General features: G+C 46.9%; 1 protein-coding gene and 1 non-coding gene across 16 annotated transcripts in view; one reads left to right on the top strand and one right to left on the bottom strand.

The window, feature by feature from the left end:
- Mok (MOK protein kinase) overlaps nt 1–21,378 on the bottom strand; it is a 35,833-nt gene extending 14,455 nt beyond the window's left edge. For 4 of the 15 annotated variants that reach the window (XM_040742460.1, XM_040742461.1, XM_040742463.1 and 1 more), the window contains exons 1-4: nt 21,096–21,378; nt 9,882–9,996; nt 3,814–3,903; nt 2,021–2,091 (exon numbers count right to left, since the gene is read on the bottom strand). In XM_040742460.1, coding sequence (XP_040598394.1) covers nt 2,021–2,091; nt 3,814–3,903; nt 9,882–9,996; nt 21,096–21,363 — 544 coding nt within the window. In that variant the 5' untranslated portion in view covers nt 21,364–21,378. Of the gene's footprint in view, nt 1–2,020; nt 2,092–3,813; nt 3,904–9,881; nt 9,997–16,514; nt 16,669–21,095 lie in introns of those variants that run through there. The other 11 variants (XM_040742457.1, XM_040742458.1, XM_040742459.1 and 8 more) reach the window with 10 other exon arrangements.
- Trnai-aau lies at nt 21,366–21,439 on the top strand. The gene has a single exon. It is a non-coding gene; the product is annotated as a tRNA-Ile (tRNA).
- Nucleotides 21,440–21,789: the final 350 nt, after the last annotated feature.

Genomic DNA, 21,789 nt, shown 5'->3' with positions numbered 1-21,789 from the left:
ACACCCACTTCTGAGCCTGTGTCCCAGAAAAGGCCACGAGGTTTGATTATCTGCGCACAGACCTCTGATTGCTCCACCCTACGCTTCCTCCCTGCTACCTCCCTAAAATAGACCCAGGGCCTATCAACAGACTGGAGGATTTGGGTCTCCATCATACTTGGCCACCTGGAGAATAAACTGCCTTTTGCAAAACTTTCAGTGATGGGCACCCTGCTCAGCAGGCAGACAAGACAAGCCTGTCTGGGTAATGTCAACAGTGAGTGTCTGTTGGTCTAACAGCATGTCTCTCACAGTCTCCGTAGGTAGATATAGAAAGAAATGCTTCAGTTTCTCCAATTCCACAATCCCCCAGCTATTGGAAATTAAGGATACTATTTTCTAAACAAAGCATTCTCAAATGTCTAAACACATAGCAACACAGACATTTCTCCTTCCCTTGAGTATAAAGTGTAAATATATCACCCCGAGAAGCAAAAGAAGGCTTCTCCCATTAGGAATGTATCCTACAGATACACAGAATTGTCGCTAAAGAAGCAAAGGAAGTGACAGTGCAGCTCTTTGGGTTTGTCTGTTTTCTGAGATACAATCTCATTACCACGTAGCTAAGGACTTGCTCCGTAGTCTATGCTGGCCTCAGCCTCAGCCACCTGTATTCTGGGACTGCGGTCATGAGCTGTCTCATCTGCCCTACACAGATTCTTTAAAATGTAAAATGTCAGGCGGGTGATGGTGATGCACCCCTTTAATCCCAACACTGGAGAAGCAGGAGCAGGAGGATCTCTGTGAGTTCAAGGGCAGCCTGGCCTACAAAAGTGAGTTCCAGGACAGCCAGGGCTGTTATACAGAGAAACTCTGTCTCTAAAAACAAAACAAAACAAAAATGTTGGGGGTAGATGTCACTAGGTGACAAAGCACGTGCCAGAGTCTTTAGTCTGGCCTCAGCCGCTTGAGGTGAGGGTTTAAATCATCTCTGACATTTTCACCGGAGTACCACCACAAAGACAGTGTTCACATGACTCTACAGCAACAGTTTCTTCCCTTTCAGTTTATTCCTCGTTTATTTATTCATTCATTCATTCATTTACTTATTTATTTTCTTCTAGTACTGGGGACTGATCCCAAGGCCTTCCACATGCTAGGCTAGTGTTCTACCACTGAGCTAATATCCTCAAGCCTTTTTTTCTTTAACATTTTGAGACAGAGTCTTGCAACTTAGCCAAAGTTGGTCTTGGCTATCTCCTTCCTCCATCTTTCAAGACGCCTGGATCACAGGTGTGTTCCACCAGGTCTGGCAGCTGCTTTGCTTGATTTTGTTTTGATTTGTCCTCTGGGTACCATGTGATATAGAAAATAGACTAGCTCCTATATCTCTTCTTTATTTTAAGATTTACTTATTTTCTATACAGTGTTCTGTCTACATGCATGCCTGCAGGTCAGAGGAGGTCACAAGAGCTCATTATGGATGACTGTGAGCCACCATGTGGTTGCTGGGATTTGAACTCAGGACCTCTGGAAGAACAGCAGTGCTCTTAACCTCTGAGCCATCTCTCCAGCCCCCTATATCTCTTTCATAGCTGACATCTAACATAACCCTGAAGTCAGATTCTCAGGACATCTGCTCAATGAAGGCCAAAGCTCTGCTTGCTGGTACCCTCAGGTCCCTCTGCAAGCATCCAAGGCCATGACAGGTCATCTCAGGCAGGGAGCTTTTCTGAACAGTGCTTTGCTGCTCAGGGGACAGAATGAAGGAGCATCCTGGAATATGAGGTACGTCAGGCTCCAAATGCAATGTGGGGGGGGGGATGAGGGATATGCCTTCCCTGTGAGAGTTCAGGGAAGAGCTTGGCTTCTTGGGAGCCCAGAAGAGAATGCCAGACAAAGGGAGGAGTACAAAGCGCTCTGTACTGCATACTTCCCTGTCACTATCGTCACTATAGCGCTACAGTGACTACAACACATATGTAACCACAAACATCCGTTACAAGATCATGACAGGTCCCCTTTCAAATACTCTACATACCTCGTATTAGCTCATAAATATTCATGTCCATAAGTTCACACATTAGCGCAAGAGAACCAGATTTTCGGTCACTGCAGAAGAAAGCAGACTTTACTTTTTCTTGTCTTAATCAGAAACATAATCATGTCTTTTAATTTGCATTTGTATACATTTCTGGTAAATCAGACATTCTCAGGCAACCATAATGGCCATGAGATTAACATGGCACAGATTTGACTTTAAATCAACATTTAGGTAAACTAATATGAAACACTATGAGAGCTCTAATGCAAAGCTCCAAGGTCGCCTTTAAAAAGGAGTGTCATGAAAACAGAACATTATCTACAGGCAGAAAGAGGAAAAGCTCGGGAGATGGTTAAGTGAAACAATAGGAGAATGAATTTAGGACATGCTTAGTGGCCACATGTTTAGTTTTTCTGTTTGCCTTGTTTTGCTTTTGAGACAGGGTCTCTTCATTATGCAGCCCTGGCTGTCCTGGAGCTCACTATGTAGACCCGGTTGGCTTCAAACTCACAGAGCCTTGAACTCTTGGAAATTCACCCATCTCTGCCTCCCAAGTGCTGGGAATAAAGGAGTGTGCTACCATGCCCAGGTATACATTTAGCTGTGATTAATCTATGTTACTTTGATGTAATCAGGATAACTTACAACGGGAGGGGGTGTCAAAAACGCAAACCCTGTTGGAGGAGACAACAAAGACAAGAGCCATCACTCACGTGGGGTGGGGTCCGGGCCTGAAACTGAGTGGTTCAGAGGCGGCAACTGCCAACAAGCCTCTCCTGACTGTACTCGGACCCGAAGCAGGGGAACTACACTGCCCCAGATGCTGCTCTGCACACCTCTCATCTGCCTGGCAGGGCTCCCTTGCCTACACAGCGTGTCCTGCACTCACAGACCTTGGCACTGTGCACATCACAAATGAATGCTGGCCTCCCCTGGGTGGCTGACTTCTAAGAACACTGCAGGCCAAGAGACCACACAGTTAGGACAAGACTCGACATTTTGATTTTAAACTATGTTGTCCCATGAAGGACATCTGCACTTTGGCGGGCAAGTTCCTTCAAGAACTTGATAGGCCAGGAAGCCTGAGAGCTGCAGCATGGCTTCTATACCCAGGGGCACAGCCCACAGAATGGCAGGTCCTAGAACCTGCAGCCTGACTTCCAGCACAGTGAGAAGCTCAGTGCACACACTCTGGCAGATGCAAGCCCAAGATGGTGGCTATGCTCTGCCTTCGTGACTCAATAAACTCTATGGAAGTTCTTCTAGTAGTGAAAAATGAGTGAAAATGTCATGCCCCTGTACCAGTTATGATAAGAAGGGGCTGTGCTTTCATAAGGCAATAATTATCTCTTATGAAATAATAAAATATCAACAAGGCATCAAGACCTGACTGAGCCGCAGGAGCCAAACCTGGAAGACACAGGCTTTCCAAATACAGGCACACCCAAATCAAGGCATTTTCACGTTAACAATGAGACACAAGCCGGGCGGTGGTGGTGCATGCCTTTAATCCCAGCACTCGGGAGGCAGAGGCAGGCGGATCTCTGTGAGTTCGAGGCCGGGCTGGACCGATAGCCTCCAAAACAATACAGAGAAACCCTGTCTCGAAAAAAACCAAAAAAAAAAAAAAAAAAAAAAGAGACACAATTTGCTAAATACAAACATGATGAAGTGATAACTGTCAGTCTCTCAGCTACAAAGCAAATATTTTAAATGTCTAACCATGATAAAAAGAAACTTAATCTTAAATTTTCTACTTTAGGCAACTTCCCAAGCTCAAATATACTTACAAGACCACTTCGTGCAACGTAAGAATGTTTGGGTGTGGGTTCAGGCGTCTCAGTGCTTGGATCTCTCGTAGGTTGTTCACTTGCTCAATACTATTATGTAGGCAAAAATGCACAGCTACTTTACAATGAGGTCACTTGTAACATTACAGTATGAAATTAATACTTATTTCCCATGATCAAAATGTGAAACCCTACTCACTTGCATTTCAGGTAGTTAATCAAGCTTTACTTTCCCAACAGAAACTGAAATCAAGCATAAATTAGGCACACGTCTTCATTAACTTACAAATTTCAAGGTTCCTTTTTTGGTGCTGGGAATCAAACATGTGCATGAAAAACACTTGAGAGACACCCCAGCCCTCAAATCAAAGTTTTGTTTCTTTATTTTTTCAAGCTCTGGCTGTCCTGGAACTCACTCTGTAGACCAGGCTGGCCTCGAACTCACAGAGATCTGCCTACCTGTGCCTCCTGAGTGCTGGGATTAAAGGAGTGCACCACCACTGTCCGGCTTAAATCAAGTTTTTATCACTTAGGACACACATTAAAATTATTATAATCTATTATCACAAGAGAATTTTTGGTTGTCTCTTTTAACATAGAAATATATAAAGTCTTAATTGTGTTGAAAATAATATTTGAATTATTTACTTATTCATTTATGAGAACTAACAACTAAACAAGTGCACACTAGCTGAAAGTCACATTTCAAAGTTCTGGGGACACCATTCTCCTTATCACAGAGAAAGTCTGCATTCTGTTTACCTGCCACAGGCAAGTCTACACCAGGCTTTCCTCGATGGAAGCCACTGTGCCTCCTGCTCACATCTCAAGGCCTAACAAAACCAGTGCAGAGCATGAGCTGGCTGTCACCACAGAACAGCCCTTTCAGGAAACCACTCTGTTTTGGGCCGTGGGGGTCACACCCAGACAAATGACCCAGTGTCCCAGAGACTTCCATCTCTGAGTCTCCAAAACAAACTAAGGATGTCTATCTTCCCGCCAGCTGGCTGCGTTCTGTTCTTTCAACTTCTCCCATGTGGTAAGTTGAGCATCTTGTCTAGTTACTCCGAGAGGCTATACCTAACAGCACATTAGTACACTTCTGTTTCTTTCTCTGCAATAAGTTTATTGAGCCATGAAAGGTAATACCCAGAAAAAGGCCCAGGAGTCAGGACAAATTCCCACAACCTGCAGCATCACAGAGCTAGGCGTAGCTGGAAGGCTGAGCGCTAACTTGCTCTCCCATAAACCAACAGTGGAAGCCTGTTATTGTCCAAGAGTATTTTTGACTGCCTGTCCCTGCTTTCTCCCTTGACCCAGCACAGTATTCTAAAGGTTAGCAACACGTGTCCCAAGACAACCAGAAAAAGCAGAGGCTCAACTGGCACCATCCTCAGGAAGGTCTGGGTGTGATGAGTGACAGGGCCGGGCCGTACACAGGAGGCCCAGAGCAGCTAGCTGTCCACACCTGGACTGCAGCATTCAGGCCACAATACAGGCCCGAGTAACCACAATAGCCAAATACTCTACTCAGGATTTTCCTGTTTTTACACCTGCTCGTGGCCCCCTGGCTGAGCTACCCCTGCCCCATCTACTTCCTCTGCCACAGCAAAAGTGCCTCCTTAAAATTTTTTTTTAATGTAACAGGAATGGTCTCTATTTTTTTAAATGTTTTATTTATTTATTATGTATACAATCTTCTGCCTGCATGCCAGCACAGGGCACCAGATCTCATTCAAAGTGGTTGTGAGCCACCATGTGGTTGCTGGGAATTGAACACAGAATCTCTGGAAGAACAGTCAGTGCTCTTAACCACTGAGCCATCTCTCCAGTCCGCTTTTTTGCTTTTTGTTTGTTTTTGCAAGTCAGGGTTTCTCTGTGTAACAGTCCTAGCTGTCCTGGAACTCGCTCTGTAGACCAGGCTGGCTTCAAACTCACAGAGATCTGCCTGCCTCTGCCTCCCAAGGTGCTGGGACTAAAGGTGCATACCACCACCATCTGGCTCACATTTATTTATTTGTTTGTTTAAATTTTATGTGCATTGGTATTTTGCCCGCATGTCTGTGTGAGACTGTCAGATCTTGTAGTTACAGACCATTGTGAGCTGCCATGTGGGTGGTGGGAATTGAACCTAGATCCTCTGGAAGAACAGCCAGTGCTTTTAAAACATAGCTTCCTACAATGTATTCCATAGAACATGATTCATCAGAAAACTGGCTTTTTAATATTATTGTTATTATCACTACATTTATCTACTGTGTATGTGTGCACATGTGTGTGTGTGTGTGTATGAACACATGTACATGTGCCTGTGCTATGTCACAAGTCAACTTGGAGGAGCTGGTTCTCTCCTTCCACTATGTGACGTCCAGGGACTGAACTCGGGTCACCAGGCTTAGCCGTAAGCAGCTTTACCTGCTGAGCCATTTCACGGGCCCTGAAAAATGTTCTGTAAGGAAATTCCATGTTTAAAATCTTTAAGAAACAGTCCCACCGGAGTCCCTCCTAGAAGGCCAGAATTTGAGGTTCATATCAGAAGTTTCCCAAACCTTACAAACTAAAGATAACACGTGGGTATGACAATGCAGGCCTGAAATCCCAGCACTTGGAGTGTGGAGGCAGAGGGTCAGGAGTTACATGAGGCCCTGTCAGAAGAAAGAAGAAGGGATGAAGATGGGGGAAGACAGGAGGAGGAGGAGGAGGAGGAGGAGGAGGAGGAGGAGGAGGAGGAAGTACCCACCTGCCTCTGCCTCCTGAGTGCTGGAATTAAAGTCGTGCACCACCCCCAGTCCCCTGTGAAACAGCTTACCTTTAACACATTCTGAACTTTCTTGCTCCCAGAATCCTTACACACAATCTAGATACTATACTATAGAACTGAGGTTCCAGGTTATACGGAGGTTTCTCTGTATAATAGCCCGGGCTGTCCTGGAACTCCTTTGTAGCCCAGGCTGGCCTCGAACTCACACAGATCAGTCTTCCACTGTCTCCCAGTGCTGGGACTGAAGCCGTGCACTACACACCCAGCTGGTTCTTTATTTATCAGGAGACTATGTTCATAAATTGCTAGGATGTGAGGCTTTGGGGCTGTGGGCTGCTGTCCAGTTGGCAGAGCACCTGTCTAGCACATATGAGGCCTGAGGCTTAGTACACACCACAGGAACCCACTGAATTTATGGAATTATTATTTTCCTCTTGTTTGTTTTCTGCTTAAGAATGTAAAGGCTGGAGAGATGGCTCAGAGGTTAAGACCTGGGTTCAATTCCCAGCACCCACATGCAGCTCACAACTGTCTGAAACTCCAGTTCCAGGGGATCTGACATCTTCATACCAACGCACATAAAATAAAGTTAAATTAAGATTAAAAAAAAAAAGAATGGCCGGGCGTTGGTGGTGCATGCCTTTAATCCCAGCACTTGGGAGGCAGAGGCAGGTGGATCTCTGTGAGTTCGAGGCCAGCCTGGGCTACAAGAGCTAGTTCCAGGACAGCCTCCAAAGCCACAGAGAAACCCTGTCTCGGAAAAAAAAAAAAAAAGAATGTAAAAGTTGTCAATGCAAATGCACAGCTCTCACCTCAAAGAAGTAAGAGATGGCTTATTCTGGACTCACACAGGAGTGACTGTGGCCCAGGAGTTTGGCTGATACCATGTTCCAATGTGGGTAATAATATCTTCCTGAAGTTCTTATAGTAACAGAACAGAGAAAACTCTTTTTTTTTTTTAAAGATTTATTTATTTATCACATATACAGTGTTCTGCCTACATGCCAGAAGAGGTCACCAGACTGAATTGTAGATGGTTGTGAGCCACCATGTGGTTGCTGGGAATTGAACTCAGGACCCCTGGAAGAACAGTCAGTGCTCTTAACCTTTGAGCCATCTCTCCAGCCCCAGAACAGAGAAAACTCTTAATCAGTGTACTTTAAAATACATTAGTGGAGAGATGGCTCAACAGTTAAAAGGACTTCCTGTTCTTGCAGAGGACCTGGGTTCAATTCCCAGCACTCACATCAGGTGGTCGGTTGACGGCCACCTGTGACTATGGCTCCAAAGGATCTGACACCCTCTTCTGGCCTCCGAGAGCACCTGCACACATGTGATACATACATACACGCAAACCTACATGAATAAATACATATGAAATACTGGTGAGACCCTCAGGTAAGCAGGCTCCAGCAAAGCAAAGACATTTCTGCAACAAGCCTCAGATGCAATTTGATGACATTCTTAGCCTTTAGTTGGTGGAAACTAGTGGTCTTTAAGAATATTCCAAAAAGAATTTTTCCAAATAGTAAAAGGAATACTGATCAAACAAAGAGGTGTGCAATAAGTGGCTATTTTGCAGGCTAACAACTATCTGTAACTCCAGTTCCATGAGGCCTGATGCCCTCCTCCTGGTCTCTACAGACACCAGGCACACACAAATGCAGACATACATGCAGGCAAAACACCCCCCACATAAACAAAATAACAACAATAATGACAACACCTGGGCCTGGAGAGACGGCTTAGAGGGTAAAGCACTTGCTACTCTAGCAGAGGACCAGGGTTCAGTTTCCGTGAACATGTGAACATGGTAGTTCACAAGTATCCATAATTCTAGTTCTAGGGGATCTGACAGCCTCTTCCTACCCCTTCGGGCACCAGCACACATGTGGTGCACATACATACACGCAGGCAAACACTCAAAATAAATCTAAAAACTAAAATCACCAAAAGAAAGAAAGGTTCTATTATATTCAATATGGGAGACTTACTAAGCTTTCTTCATAACTTCTTTGGATATTTAAAATAGTAATTTCTTTGATATAAAAAGAAACCCATTTGGCTTAAAACTCTTTTTTTTTTTTTTTTGATATTTTGAGACAGGGTTTCTCTGTATAACAATCCTGGCTATCCTGGAACTTGCTATGTAGACCAGGCTGGTCTCGAACTCATGGAGATCCTCCTGCCTCTGCTTCCTGAGTGCTGGGATTAAAAGCGTGCACCACAACCACCCAGCCTGGCTTAAAACCTCTTATTACAACATTTCTTGGTTATAATGGGGCCAGAAATTATTCCATCATACAAAAGCTTTTGACTCCTTGGTGTGATGCTCCCTGAGAAGCTGACCAAGACTTTAAGAGGCTGCTACATGGGATGAAGACAGCAGAGAAGCATCCCCCAGGACCTGGAGAGATGGCTTAGTGGTTAAGCACACCAACTGCGCCCTTCCAGAGGAGCCAGGTTCGATTCCCAGCACCCACACTGCAGCTAACAACTGTCTCCAGCTCCAGTTCCACAGGGAACTGACAACCTCATCTGGACTCTGTGGGCATTGCATGCACATGGTACACAGATACACATGCAGGCAAAACACATACACGTAAAATAAAAATAATGTGAAAAAATTATAAAAGAAGGAAGCATTCATCAAATTATAAAATCATCACCCATAAGAAACTACAGCTCTAGAACTACCGCTTCCCACAAACAGAAGACCACTCCTGGGGACTAAATTTCTCTGTTCCTAGATACAGATTATTTTTCCAATGTATTAATACATCAATTGATTCATGAGAAGAAGTTTCCAGGAACTCTGACATTTCACTGAGGTTTGGCTTATAAAAAACCACCATACACATACTGTGTGAAGTATAACACACTTTTACAATGCATGCTGTAGGTGTTAATCACTGACATTACTGTAAACTTGGACAAGAAAAAGCCCCAGTGTATTAAACACATTAGCTTACAATTCTAACTGCCCAAGGACATCTGGTGATAGCTTACTTACTTTTATATAAACATAAGCTTCCCACTGGCATTAAGATGCCTTACTGAGCCGGGCGTTGGTGGCGCACGCCTTTAATCCCAGCACTCGGGAGGCAGAGGCAGGCGGATCTCTGTGAGTTCGAGGCCAGCCTGGTCTACATGAGCTAGTTCCAGGACAGCCTCCAAAGCCACAGAGAAACCCTGTCTCGAAAAACCAAAAAAAAAAAAAAAAAAAAAAAAAAAAAGAGATGCCTTACTGATTCCAACTCGTGTCTGTGTCTGTGTCTACTCAGTCTGGGCGTGCCTGGTCACATACCTTTCAAAGTGCTGTTTCATTTGTTTACATGCATAGTAGTTTCCATCTCTCAGGCTCTGCATCTTCATAACTTCAGAAAACGTCCCCTCTCCTATCTTGCCAATTGCTTTGTAGTCTATAAGTAGAAATAAAGTTTAATTTTATGCACATATTTCGTACTTACTTCCCCTAACAAACTTTCTACCTCAGTGTAATTTCAAGACAACACACTGTGGAGCAGTTTCCTAGCTCTCACAGTCTCAGAGCCGAGTTGTGTTGGCACCAACTCCTGGTCTTGTAGTGTCTGTTCTCCCTGGAGAGAAGGAATGGCGTCGCTGTCCCTGCCAGAGGTGACAGTTTAAAGGGCTCCAGCAAGAGTGGGAGGAACAGGACATAGGCCGTGGCTCTAGGCAGATGCCACTGCATCTGAGCAGTCTTCTGAAATCCACCCTCCCTGGTCTACACGGTACCCAGCCCTCCGCAGCAATTGCCCCACATTCTCACGTAGCCTAACTCTGAAAGCTGACAGCAACTGCCCCCGGCACTGCAGCTGCCACCACTACCCCATGCCAGGCAAAGGTTTATAAGCCTCTGATCGTCTGTGTGACACAAATTCCTGCCTGAACTATGCAGAGCAAATGTGAACCTTCAGTCAGGCAGGGGTGGCACATACCTTTGATCTCAGCACTTTGTGAGTTCAAGGCCAGCCAGGTCTACAGAGGGAGTCTGAGGACAGACGGGGCTGTTACAGAGAGCAGCGCTGTCTCAGAACAAAAGAAGTGAACCTTCAGGTGGCCTGTGCCTGTGAACAAAGCCCTAAAGCCGCAAGCAGGCAGGGAGGCTGACGGCACACTGCTGCTGACCTTGACCAAGTGTCCACAGCCTCCCGCACAGGGAAGGTGACAGGGAGTCACCTGGATATGACTAGGGTCTCTCAGAGCAAAGACAGGCACAAGCAAGAATCAATGCTTGCCAAGCAGAAGTGGAGGAACAGGAGCACACTGGGCAGGAACAGTTTCTACAGACCAAGTAACAGGAGGATAAGACAAGACCCCGCTGGGCCATGGGGCTCACGCCTTTAATCCCAGCACTCGGGAGGTAGAGGCGAGCAGATCTCTGTGAGTTCGAGGCCAGCCTGGTCTACAGAGCAAGTTCCAGGACAGGCTGGCTCCAAAGCAACAGAGAACCCTGTCTCAAAAAAACAAAATAAACAAACAAAAACCACTACCACTACGAGACCCTTGGCAAAGGCAGGCCAAGAACCTTCTCAGTAGGGCTGGGAAATGGCTCATTGGGAGAGTGCTTACCTAGTGCAGGAGGCCCTGAGGGTCATCTTTGGTAGCACAAAAGACAAAGCCACGTGAGGAAACATGGCAGGAAAAGTTAACACCCAGTGGCAGAGCTTCAAGGAAACCCCTTGAATAAGAAGCCAGGAGGAAGGCAAGGTGGAGAGCTGGGTCTATCCAACAGGGAACAGGGACGGGGCAGAGAGCAGAGGCAGCTGTGGGACCCAGGCTCACAGAAGCAAGCCTGACTAAGCCAGCCTTAGCTTTCAGACCCAGGCTCACAGAAGCAAGCCTGACTAAGCCAGCCTTGGCTTTCAGACCCAGGCTCACAGAAGCAAGCCTGACTAAGCCAGCCTTGGCTTTCAGACCCAGGCTCACAGAAGCAAGCCTGACTAAGCCAGCCTTGGCTTTCAGACCCAGGCTCACAGAAGCAAGCCTGACTAAGCCAGCCTTGGCTTTCAGACCCAGGCTCACAGAAGCAAGCCTGACTAAGCCAGTCTTGGCTTTCAGACCCAGGCTCACAGAAGCAAGCCTGACTAAGCCAGCCTTGGCTTTCAGACCCAGGCTCACAGAAGCAAGCCTGACTAAGCCAGCCTTGGCTTTCAGACCCAGGCTGTGCCCACACAAAGCAGCTTTGACCTGGGGCAGCCCTGAAGGAAGCAGCACCCTTAAACCTGCAGGCAAGCATGTTTATATACTGCTCAAATGTCCTCTTCTGTCTGTTTGCTGAGACAGGGTCTCTCTAGGTAGCACTAGCTGTCCTGAAACTCACTGTGTAGAGCAGGCTGGCCTCGAACTCACAGAGATCCGCCTGCCTCTGCCTCCTGAGTGATGGGATTAAAAATGTGAACCATCGTCCTGGCTTGAAATCCTTTCTGGTGTTGTTGCTTTCTGCTTTGTTTAAATAATATTAATTGCTGGGCAGTAGTAGTGCACATCTTTAACCTGAGCATAGGGAGACAGAGGTAGACAGATGTCTGTGAGTTTGAGGCTAGTCTCGTCTACAAAATGAGTTCCAGGACAGTCAAGGCCACACAGAGAAACCCAGTCTCAAAAAAAAAAAAATCCCAAAACTCAAAAACCATTATTTTTATGTTATGTGTATGGGTGTTTTGTCTGAATACTACATACTTGTCTGGTGTCCACAGAGGCCAGAAGAAGCCGTTGAATCCCCTGGGACTGGATATAGATGGTTTCGCTGGCACCAAATTCATACTTAAACAAATGAAATGTAAGGGAAGGGAGAAGGACGTCTGCAAAGATGCCCAACAGGCGCATGTCTTCCCTATAGGGCACGCCACAACCGATGGGGAAACAAACCAATGTGGCAGTGAACAGCAGCACCCCAGAGACAGCCTCTACTGCTCACCTCCGAGGGCTTCCTGGGGACAGGGAGGGGCAGGCAGCTTTTGCTTTCTGCTTGACTCCTTTCTGCCCTGTGTGAGCATTCCCCACTAAACACACGTGCATGGTAGGAGAAAGGTGCTGGAAAGAAAGAGTCCACACTTCTGCAATTACTAGTTTCCACTCTAGGACACAACCCCACAGATGAACACTTAGAGACAAAGATGGCTGTCATATGTCACAACAGCAAAACTAGACTAGAAACTTCTAAGATCATCTCCTACTATTAAGGAGGAATTATGAAAGTCATAACTTGAAACATCATATTTTGCTAGCTTTACCTTCAACTAATAATTAAAAGATGGGAAAATGTGCAGACATAGTAATAAACATACATGTGCATAGCAATAAATGATACAAAAACCTAATTTTGTTTGTTTGTTTGTTTGTGTAGCTTTGTAGACCAGGCTGGCCTCGAACTCATAGAGATCCACCTGCCTCTGTCTCCCCATTGCTGGGATCCAAGGCCACCCCCACCCGGCCAAAAACCTGCTTTACATTTCTGTCTAGGTTGGAGTAAAGGCGACTTTAATCTTCTTGCTCACCCTTTTCTATATCGTTCAATGCTCACAATGAATGTATTTAGCCCAAATATTTGTAAAGATGGGCACTTCAAACCTTTAAGAAATCAAGAAGCCTGCCAACTAAGCACCGACAGAAGATAAGCGTAAAAGGAACTGTCTTAAAGGTGGGATCAATGTAGAGAGGTCATCTGTGGGCAGGCTGTAGATGAGAGCTCAACTTGGGGGAAGGAATCTGACACTATAAATTCCAATGTGTTTCACCACAAGTAAATTGAGCAGGCTGGCTTTGAAAATGAAAAAAACAAAACAAAAACACCAGGTCAACTGTGAACTTTAAAATGGTTAAGTACACACACTCAGAGTGTGCCAGCACCCTAGCTGTCTCCACACCATCCAACCAGCAACAAATTGAACCTGTTCCCCAGATGGCTGGGGTAGATAAAAGGGTCGCTTGTCTCCCCCGGCTCTGTTGGCAGACACCAAGTCTGGGGCATAAAACTCTTGTAAGAGGAAAAGCAAAAGAAGCCCTATGGGAAAACTCCCACTTAAAGCACCTTTCATGCCAAGGAAATCTGGCCTGTGTCACAGGCCTCCAAAGTATATCCCAAAGCGGGGCCTGTGAAGGCACGAGGCCGAGCAGGGAAGGAGGGTGTGGAGCTCTGCTATTTGAGATAAAGTCCAGCCTCACGTCAGTGGGAACAGTCAGCTTCCTAGGGAGGGAAAGCACAGGAGTCAAGGATAGAGAAAAGCAGACCATGGCTGAGAGAGGAGTCCATCTGGGCTCATTAAAATTCTACTCATTCTTGTTATATTAAATCTGTGTATGTGGAATCCAAACCTATTAACACTTGAAAAGTAGAGGTCAAATCTGTCTTTTGTGAAACCTGTGGGGCTGTGTGTGTAACCCTGTCATTCACATGCTGCTGTCAGTGATCTGTGGGGCAGGTCATGCCCACCGGTGCAACCCAGCCACAGTCAGGAGAGACAGGCTGAAGGGGTTAACTGTTGAGTACAGCTAGAATTTACAGGAAAGAGGAATTCCACCCATTGGAATCTTTGGGGGAGGTTAAGTAGTTCAAACCACACTACTAAAACCAGATCAGAACTTCCAAAAAAAAGGGCTATATCCAGTTAATTATCTCCTGTATTGTGACCTGAATCACCAAACACAGCAAAGTTAATTATCTCCTGTTTTGTGACCTGAATCACCAAACACAGCAAAGCACAAAAGCAACAACCACTGAAATTTAAATGACATTCATTAACCCAGGCAGCCTGACACTAGGAATGCATGGCACTGGTAACCCTGCAGACCCCAAGACAATCTGTATCCCAAATGTGCACGTGCACACAGACAACTGATACGCCTTGAGAAGTTAAACAGGACCAACTGTGTCAAGTAGAGAGGGTCCTGGAACTAACTGAAAGTTTACTGGTTGATTCATCACAAAGCCAGTACTGCTTCCATTTATTTTATTTCAGAAGTTGATACTAGCGGATCTGTTCATGAAAACAGGAGGTGATGTGCACACTAGGAAGGAAATGGAAAAGGGTGACTGGGGAGTCCTTGCAACCTCCAGGAAAGCACTGACATTTAGGAGGGAGATGGTCTAAACTCAGTGCAGTGCCGTGGTGGTTTGTAAGTCTCCCTGGCGAAGGGGCAGTGCTGCCACTGTCAGGCCAGCTGCTCTTTTCAGAGTGCACTCAATAAACTCGTTTTCTTCTTTAGAAGACACACCTTTAATCCCAGCGCTCGGGAGGCAGAGGCAGGCGGATCTCTGTGAGTTCAAGGCCAGCCTGGTCTACAGAGCGAGTTCCAGGACAGCCTCCAAAGCCACAGAGAAACCCTGTCTCGGAAAAAAAAAAAGATGAGAGCTGAGGGGTTGGAGAGATGGCCCCCCAAGTTTGATTCCTAGCAGAAGTGATTTATTCTGAGATGGAAACTAGTGCAGGGATTATGGACGTGTCCTGGGGCCAGAGGGGACAGAACTCAGGTTCTCATACTGGGAAAGCAAGCCTTTATCCACTGAGCCATCTCCCCAGCCTAAGTACACAGACCCTGAACAGATGCTGACTGAATTAGTAGTCGTGGAACGGCGTCATGTCTACAACTAGCTCAGTGGGAAGAAGCAAGTATGCCAATCAAACACAGAACACCAGAGCAAAACGAGGACACAAAAGACGACAAAATAGGGCTGGAGAGATGGCTCAGAGGTTAAGAGCACTGGTTTGCTCTTCCGGAGGACCCCGGTTCAATTCCCAGCACCCACATGGCAGCTCACAACTGTCTGCAACTCTGGTTTCAGGTGATCTGATACCAATGCAAATTAATAAATAGTTTTAAAAAAAAGACGACAAAATAATGAAAGGTCCAGAAATACGCGGGGTGCCCTTCTAATTCTTCTGCACCTTTGACAAAGAAACGCTTGGGAAGGAAAAGGGAACACAGAATAATGTGTTTCTAAGTGTGCACTAGGAAATAGAAGTGTAAAGGCGTTTGTAGGCTGTGCATTTTCATGGCAGCTTTGTGAGACATCAATGAAAATGATAAGCACGCTGGGCTTGGTAGCACACAGCCTGTGATGCCAACGCTTGAAACACGGAGGCAGGAGGATCAGGAGTTCAAGGCCAGCCTGAGCTAAATGAGATTCTGCTATCAAATAAACCACCCCCAAACAAAATGGTAACCACATAAACACTGTTGGACAGAAGAAATGAAAATGCCTGATGAACGGTGAATGAGATCACTTGTTTATTTTTTTAATGTTATATAATATACGGTACATAGAAATTACTGCTCGGCAATCAAAATAGAATGTAAGTTTAATGCTACAACTACACATAACATAACATAACCTTCATAGCAAAAGGAACTGTAATTTTCCTACACCTCTGGCTACAGCTACAATGGGAAATCAGGAACTGTATAGCTGGGAAAACCGAGCAGCCGTCCCAACAAGACCGACCCGTCTAGTTACCCCCAATCCCCCTAAAAGTCAGTTTGGTTTTTGGTTTTTTGGTTTTGTTTTGTTTTCAGTCCTTCTATTTTCTAGAATGACTGTCCCATTTCCCAACTTCTGGGCGACCGTTTTAAATCCCGCGGAGAGGTTGCTTCAGAAACACTACCGCTAAACTCAAAGAGCGGGACGCACACAGACAGACAGCCCTGCTTCGGTCTCGATCGCTTTGGTCTTGGAAGCCGCGGTCCCTCACGGGCTGGGGGAGCCACACTGGGAGCGCTCAGAGCTGAGAATTTGAGGTGCGGCCCCGCGTACAGACGAGCGAGCGAGAGAGCGAGCGAATGAATGAAACCACACTGCACTCCCCAGACTCCAGCACGGCCGCCCGGCCCCCAGCGGACTCCCCGCCCCGGAGCGGCGTCAGGGCGGCGCCGCGCACAGGCCCCGGGGACCCTCGGCCCTGCCTCGGCCCCCACTCACTCTTCATCCTGAGCGCGGGTGACGGCGACAGCCCCTAGTCCGCCCCGGGCCGAGAAGAGACGACGACGCTGCGGTACCGGCCTTCTCCTCTCCTGAGGCGGATTCCGGCTCGAGGACCTGCGCGGCGGTCCCTGGCTGGAGAGCGTTAGGATCCGGCCGCCATATTGTATTCCTGTCGCCCTAGCAACCGCCGGACCCCCCCCCCACTCCCGAGAAGGGGCGGGGGGAGGAGGAAGAGTTCGCGAGGCTGCCGCGCACGCATGCGCGAAAGGGAAGAGAGGCAAGCCTGCCTGTTCACGCATGCGCATTGCGGCCTGCCGCCTAAGTTTGGTCGCTAAGCAACCTCGCTCGCTGCTTTAACTATAAGTACAATCTCTTACAGTGAGTGGGCGACCTTGGCGGGGCTGGCTCTTCCCAGCTCTCCTGAGAACCCGGTGCGCGAACGTTGTCCTTGAGCTTTAACTGACTGCCGCACCCTTTGGCGCCTGTTCTGTGCCAACACCTACAGTTGAGCATCTACCGGCCTGGTATACAGCGACAGTTATGTAACTTGTAAGTTTCACCTTTTCAGCAGACATTTATTTGCTACAAGCACTTTTGTAGGCATTGGGGGTGTAATGAACAACAGTGGTGATCAAGACCCCTAAATTCTTTTCGTTTTGGTTTTCGAGACAGGGTTTCTCTATGTAGCTCTGACTGTCCTGGAACTCACGCCGTAGTCCAGGCTGAGCTTGAACTCACAGAGATCCGCCTGCCTCTGCCTCCCGATTGCTGGGATTAAAGGCGTGCGCCACCTTGCACACCCAGCCCCCTAAATTCTTGCTATTGTAAAGTGAGGTTGAAAAATCCTAACCCCAAGGGCGGCAGTGAAAATTAAATGAGATGTCTCTTTTTATTGTTTTGTCTCTGGTGCCTGAAGCCTGACTCACAGCAAGTCACACAGCAAGTGCGCAAAGTCTGTCCAATGACCAAGGAGCATCGGCACCCATCACCACTCACCTCTCTGACATTGCTCTCTGTTTGGGGGCAAGCCTGATTGTAATCGAGTATTGAGGACGCAGGACAAATTTTACCCCTTGAGCCAATTAAATAGGTAGATAAGAGAAGCGCTTTGCTGACTTGGGCTGCAGAAGTCGTATGTTCTGTTGCTGGAGCCCCAGAGTGGAAAAGGGCTTTGCCAAGCTCACCTACTGGTGTCTCCCTGTGCTCAGATGCCAGCCCATGGCTTGCAACTCCCCGTGCTTCTGCTACATTCAGAAGAAATTGTGAAAATGGATCTCAGCAATGTACACATGTTAGGGAGGGATGTGTTACAAATCGGCCCCGGGACAACTGATTTTGTTTTAGCAATTAGAAGGAACACCTGAAAACCTTTCTGTCTACTTTTCTTTTTTATTCCCTAACAGTTTTGATATAGCACATGCTGTGCAATGAAACATTTAAATTCTAATTTCCCTTTTTGTTTTCTGTTTTTCTCCCCCCCAAATCAGAATTAACAAGCAGGAGTTCAGTTTCTATATGGAAAGTCTTTGTCCCCTTCATGTCTGTGTGTTCCAGGGCCTTAAGTCAAAATTTAAAAATGTAAATAGAACCAGGTAGTGGTGGTGCATGCCTTGAATCCCAGCACTTGGGAGGCAGAAACAGGTGGATCTCTGTGAGTTCAAGGCCAAGGAATGCTCAGCACAGTGAGGGTAGCATTCCATACATCTAGTTCATGCTCGGTGCCTGGCATGAACTCTATGTGCTTGGACTCTATACATGAAAGACACACACCAACCCGGCATGGTGGCACACACCTTTCATCCCAGCTCTCAGGAGGCAGAGGCAGGCGGATCTCTGTGAGTTTGAGGCCAGCATGGTCTACAAATCGAGTTCCAGGGCAGCCATAGCTGTTACACAAAGAAACCCTGTTTCGACCAGGCTGGACCGACAGCCTCCAAAACAGAGAAACCCTGTCTCGTAAAACCAAATAAAAACCAAAAAACAAAAAAACAAAAAACAAAAAAAAACCCCTGTTTCGAAAAAAAAATAAAAGACCCACACCAACATGTAAATAGTGGCAAAGCAGTAATGCTGGTGACAAGTTAAGGAGAAGAGATTGGGTTCCGGGCATGACATTGAACATTTCACAGGCCATAAGAGACAGAGGAGTGTGGCCTTCTAATTGCTGAGGGGTAGTGGTCTCTATCTAGAATTCTCCAGTTATTGGTCTAGTGGGGGCAGAAACAAAATGTGATCACACAGCGGGGCGTTGGTGGCACACGCCTTTAATCCCAGCACTCGGGAGGCAGAGACAGGCGGATCTCTGTGAGTTCGAGACCAGCCTGGTCTACAGAGTGAGTTCCAGGACAGGCTCCAAAACAATACAGAGAAACCCTGTCTCGAAAAACCAAAAAAAAAAAAAAAAAAAAAAAAAGAAATGTGATCACACAAGCAAGGAGGACTCAACAGTGCACAGGAGCCACCAGTGGGTGATGGGTGTCCAGAGTCCAAAGGAAGGGTAATCGAGAGAGGCAAACGTGGATGGGAGGGAGGAGATCCAACACGGGAGGGAGGAGATCCAACATGGGCGGGAGGGGTGGACTCAAAGCCAGCCGCGTGAAGTCTGGGGCTTTGAGCTGAGCAGTGGGCATAGAGAACAACCGACCCAGATGACAGCAGGAAGCTCTGGACGGGAGTCTCCAACTAGGACCAACAAACAACAAAACAAGACAAACCAACAGCTCTGATCTCATGCATTTGACTGCTTTAAAGGGAATCCAACAATCCGATCAGATCTAAGCAACGAAACACAGGACAACACAATAAGTTCTACCAGAAAGAAATAAATGGCTGGAGGTGAGCTCATTCAGTCGTTTGGTTAGCCGGCATGAAGCCCTGGGCACAGCCCAGCCCCCAGCACAGCAAGGCATAAAAATCAACCCCGGCCGTTGATTTTATGGGGGATGGAAACAGGAGAAACAGTTCAGTGCTAGTCTCAGCTATGAGACTAGCCTGGGTTATATGATACTCTCCAAGACGCGAACAAGTAAGAATTCAGAAAGTGGTCTGTTTAAAATACTGCAAATAAAGACACACATCCAACCCTTCAAGAAAAGATTTGGTACCATTCATTTAGCTTAATGGCTTGAGTTCCGTGGACCTCTACTGCCCCCTATCGTCCACTATTATCACTGCGCCTGGCCGAGTCCAGGCCACGGGGAGCCCCTGAGCACCAGGGTGCTTAGCGCCCCCATGCCTCACCAGGTTCCGACGGATCTCTTGGGAAAGCGGGCTCGAACTCCCAGTATCTGTTGAGCTCCGCTTGGCTGTGGCCTTCTGAAGAGTTCGACGTGGTGATGGGAGACGGTTCACGGTGTTAACAACTGGAAGTGGAACAGGAACCGTGCAAGCAGATTGCAAATCGGGGCATAGGGAAGCCTGCGGTCAGCGACTTTAGGAGTCTTGCTGACGTCTGGTGTAAAGGGGAGCACAAAAGTCACGTGGCCTGAACTCGACTGCGCCACCATGAATTCTGGATCCCCCTCCACCACATCATCAAAAATGCTGGGGTTATCAGCCGGCGAGCGCCGCTTCGCCCACCTAAGTTATTTACTGGCTTGCAGAGATAGGTTCTGTCTGGAACTTAAATCGAACCTCCTACCTCTGCCCGGCGAGTGAGCTCTCTGAGTCTGGTTTTAGAAGAATCTGTAAAGTCACTGTTACTCTGGACATGGGGTTACCAGACACAAAATAGTTACCCTTTTAGTCTAAGTCCCTGGTATTCCTCGAATTTACACTAAAAAGCCTGGGAGCTGGCTCAGTCTTTTGTTTTGGTTTTGAGAAAAGTTCATGTTCCATTCACTCCATGCATTACTTACTGTACGTAGGAACGGTTTATAATGGCATTTTCAAGCCAGGCGAGGTGGTGTGCGCCTGTATCTCGGTATTCGGAAGGCTGAGGCGGGAGAATTGCAGCGAGTTGAAAGAAAGCTAGAAGTGAATGTCAGGTCCTGTCGAGATGTAGCAGAATATTTTCCCAGCCACCGACTGTCAGAAACTCAGAGAAGTGAACAATGAACGCAGGTTCGTACAAGCACTAAGAAAAAGCGAGGAAACTGCAGCATACGCTAAACTTTTGGCCAAGAGAATGAAGGAAACCAAAGAAAAATGCCAGGAACTGATTCCCAAGAGACGAAGGCTGTCTACTTCTGAGTCCAGTCAAAAAGAAGTCTTTAAGAGTAACAAACAGATGATCAGACATGAAAGAAAGAAAGAAAGAAAGAAAGAAAGAAAGAAAGAAAGAAAGAAAGAAAGAAAGAAGAAAGGAAAGGAAGGAAGAGAGAGAGAGAAGAGAAAGTGAGAAATAAAGAAGGAAGAAAGAAAAAGAAAAGAGAGAAAGAAAAAAAGCAAGCGAGCGAGCCTAGGTCTCTGGTTCGCAGGAAGGAAGCTAAGATCCTAGCAGCTGCTGGTGACTGGATGCTGGGAGATTCGGTGGCTCTTTGCTGTTTGTCTGTATTTCCGTGTTCTAGGTTTGATTTGGCCATACTAAAGGCTCTAGTACACTAGATTTCTGGCTGCAAAGATTTTCGGAGCTCTGACCTGGAATATTTGAAAGCTTCCTTACTGCGGCCTCGGACAGACAACTGGCATTTTCTTTGGAGAAGTCTGGATTTTCTGTAGGAATCCGACTCCTCTGACGGTTTTTCCATCTGGTCAAGGGTAACACGCAGAGAAAGCGCTCGGATGGGGCGGGAGCACGCTGGAGAGAGCCGGGCGCTGGGAACTCGGGAGAGGAGGAGGAGCTAAACAGCCAGGCACAGGACGTCTTAAAAACCTTGTATGCGTTCTGAGACAGGAAAGAACTCATCTGGCCGGTTAGCTCAGTTGGTTAGAGCGTGGTGCTAATAACGCCAAGGTCGCGGGTTCGATCCCCGTACGGGCCAAGATAGGCATTTTTTTACAAGAAATTTCAGAATGCAAGCGACTACCTTTCTCAACTCTGGAAGTTGTCTGTAACATCTTCCTGGGAGCCATAACCCGATTGTGCATGGAAAACCCTGCTCCTTGTCTCAGACCGCAGAAGTGACTGTATTTTCTTTAGGGCACTATTGGTTAAGCCTTCAAAAGTCTGCGGCTTTAAACCCGGCTCCGGTCATCCAGCACATTTCCCAAGGCTCCAGCTCCTCTGGGGCTGCCGCTTAGTGAGGGCCTCAGTGTTCATGGAGTTCTTCACGCTGAACCCTCCGCCTGCATTTCCAGCAAGACGACTGCACGCGCTGGCTGTCTGGGCAGG

Source organism: Mesocricetus auratus, unplaced genomic scaffold (assembly GCF_017639785.1).
Source record: "Mesocricetus auratus isolate SY011 unplaced genomic scaffold, BCM_Maur_2.0 Super-Scaffold_15014, whole genome shotgun sequence".
Taxonomy (NCBI): Eukaryota; Metazoa; Chordata; class Mammalia; order Rodentia; family Cricetidae; genus Mesocricetus; species Mesocricetus auratus.
The sequence above is the reverse complement of the archived record's forward strand: the minus strand, read 5'-3'. Positions and strand labels throughout refer to the sequence as shown.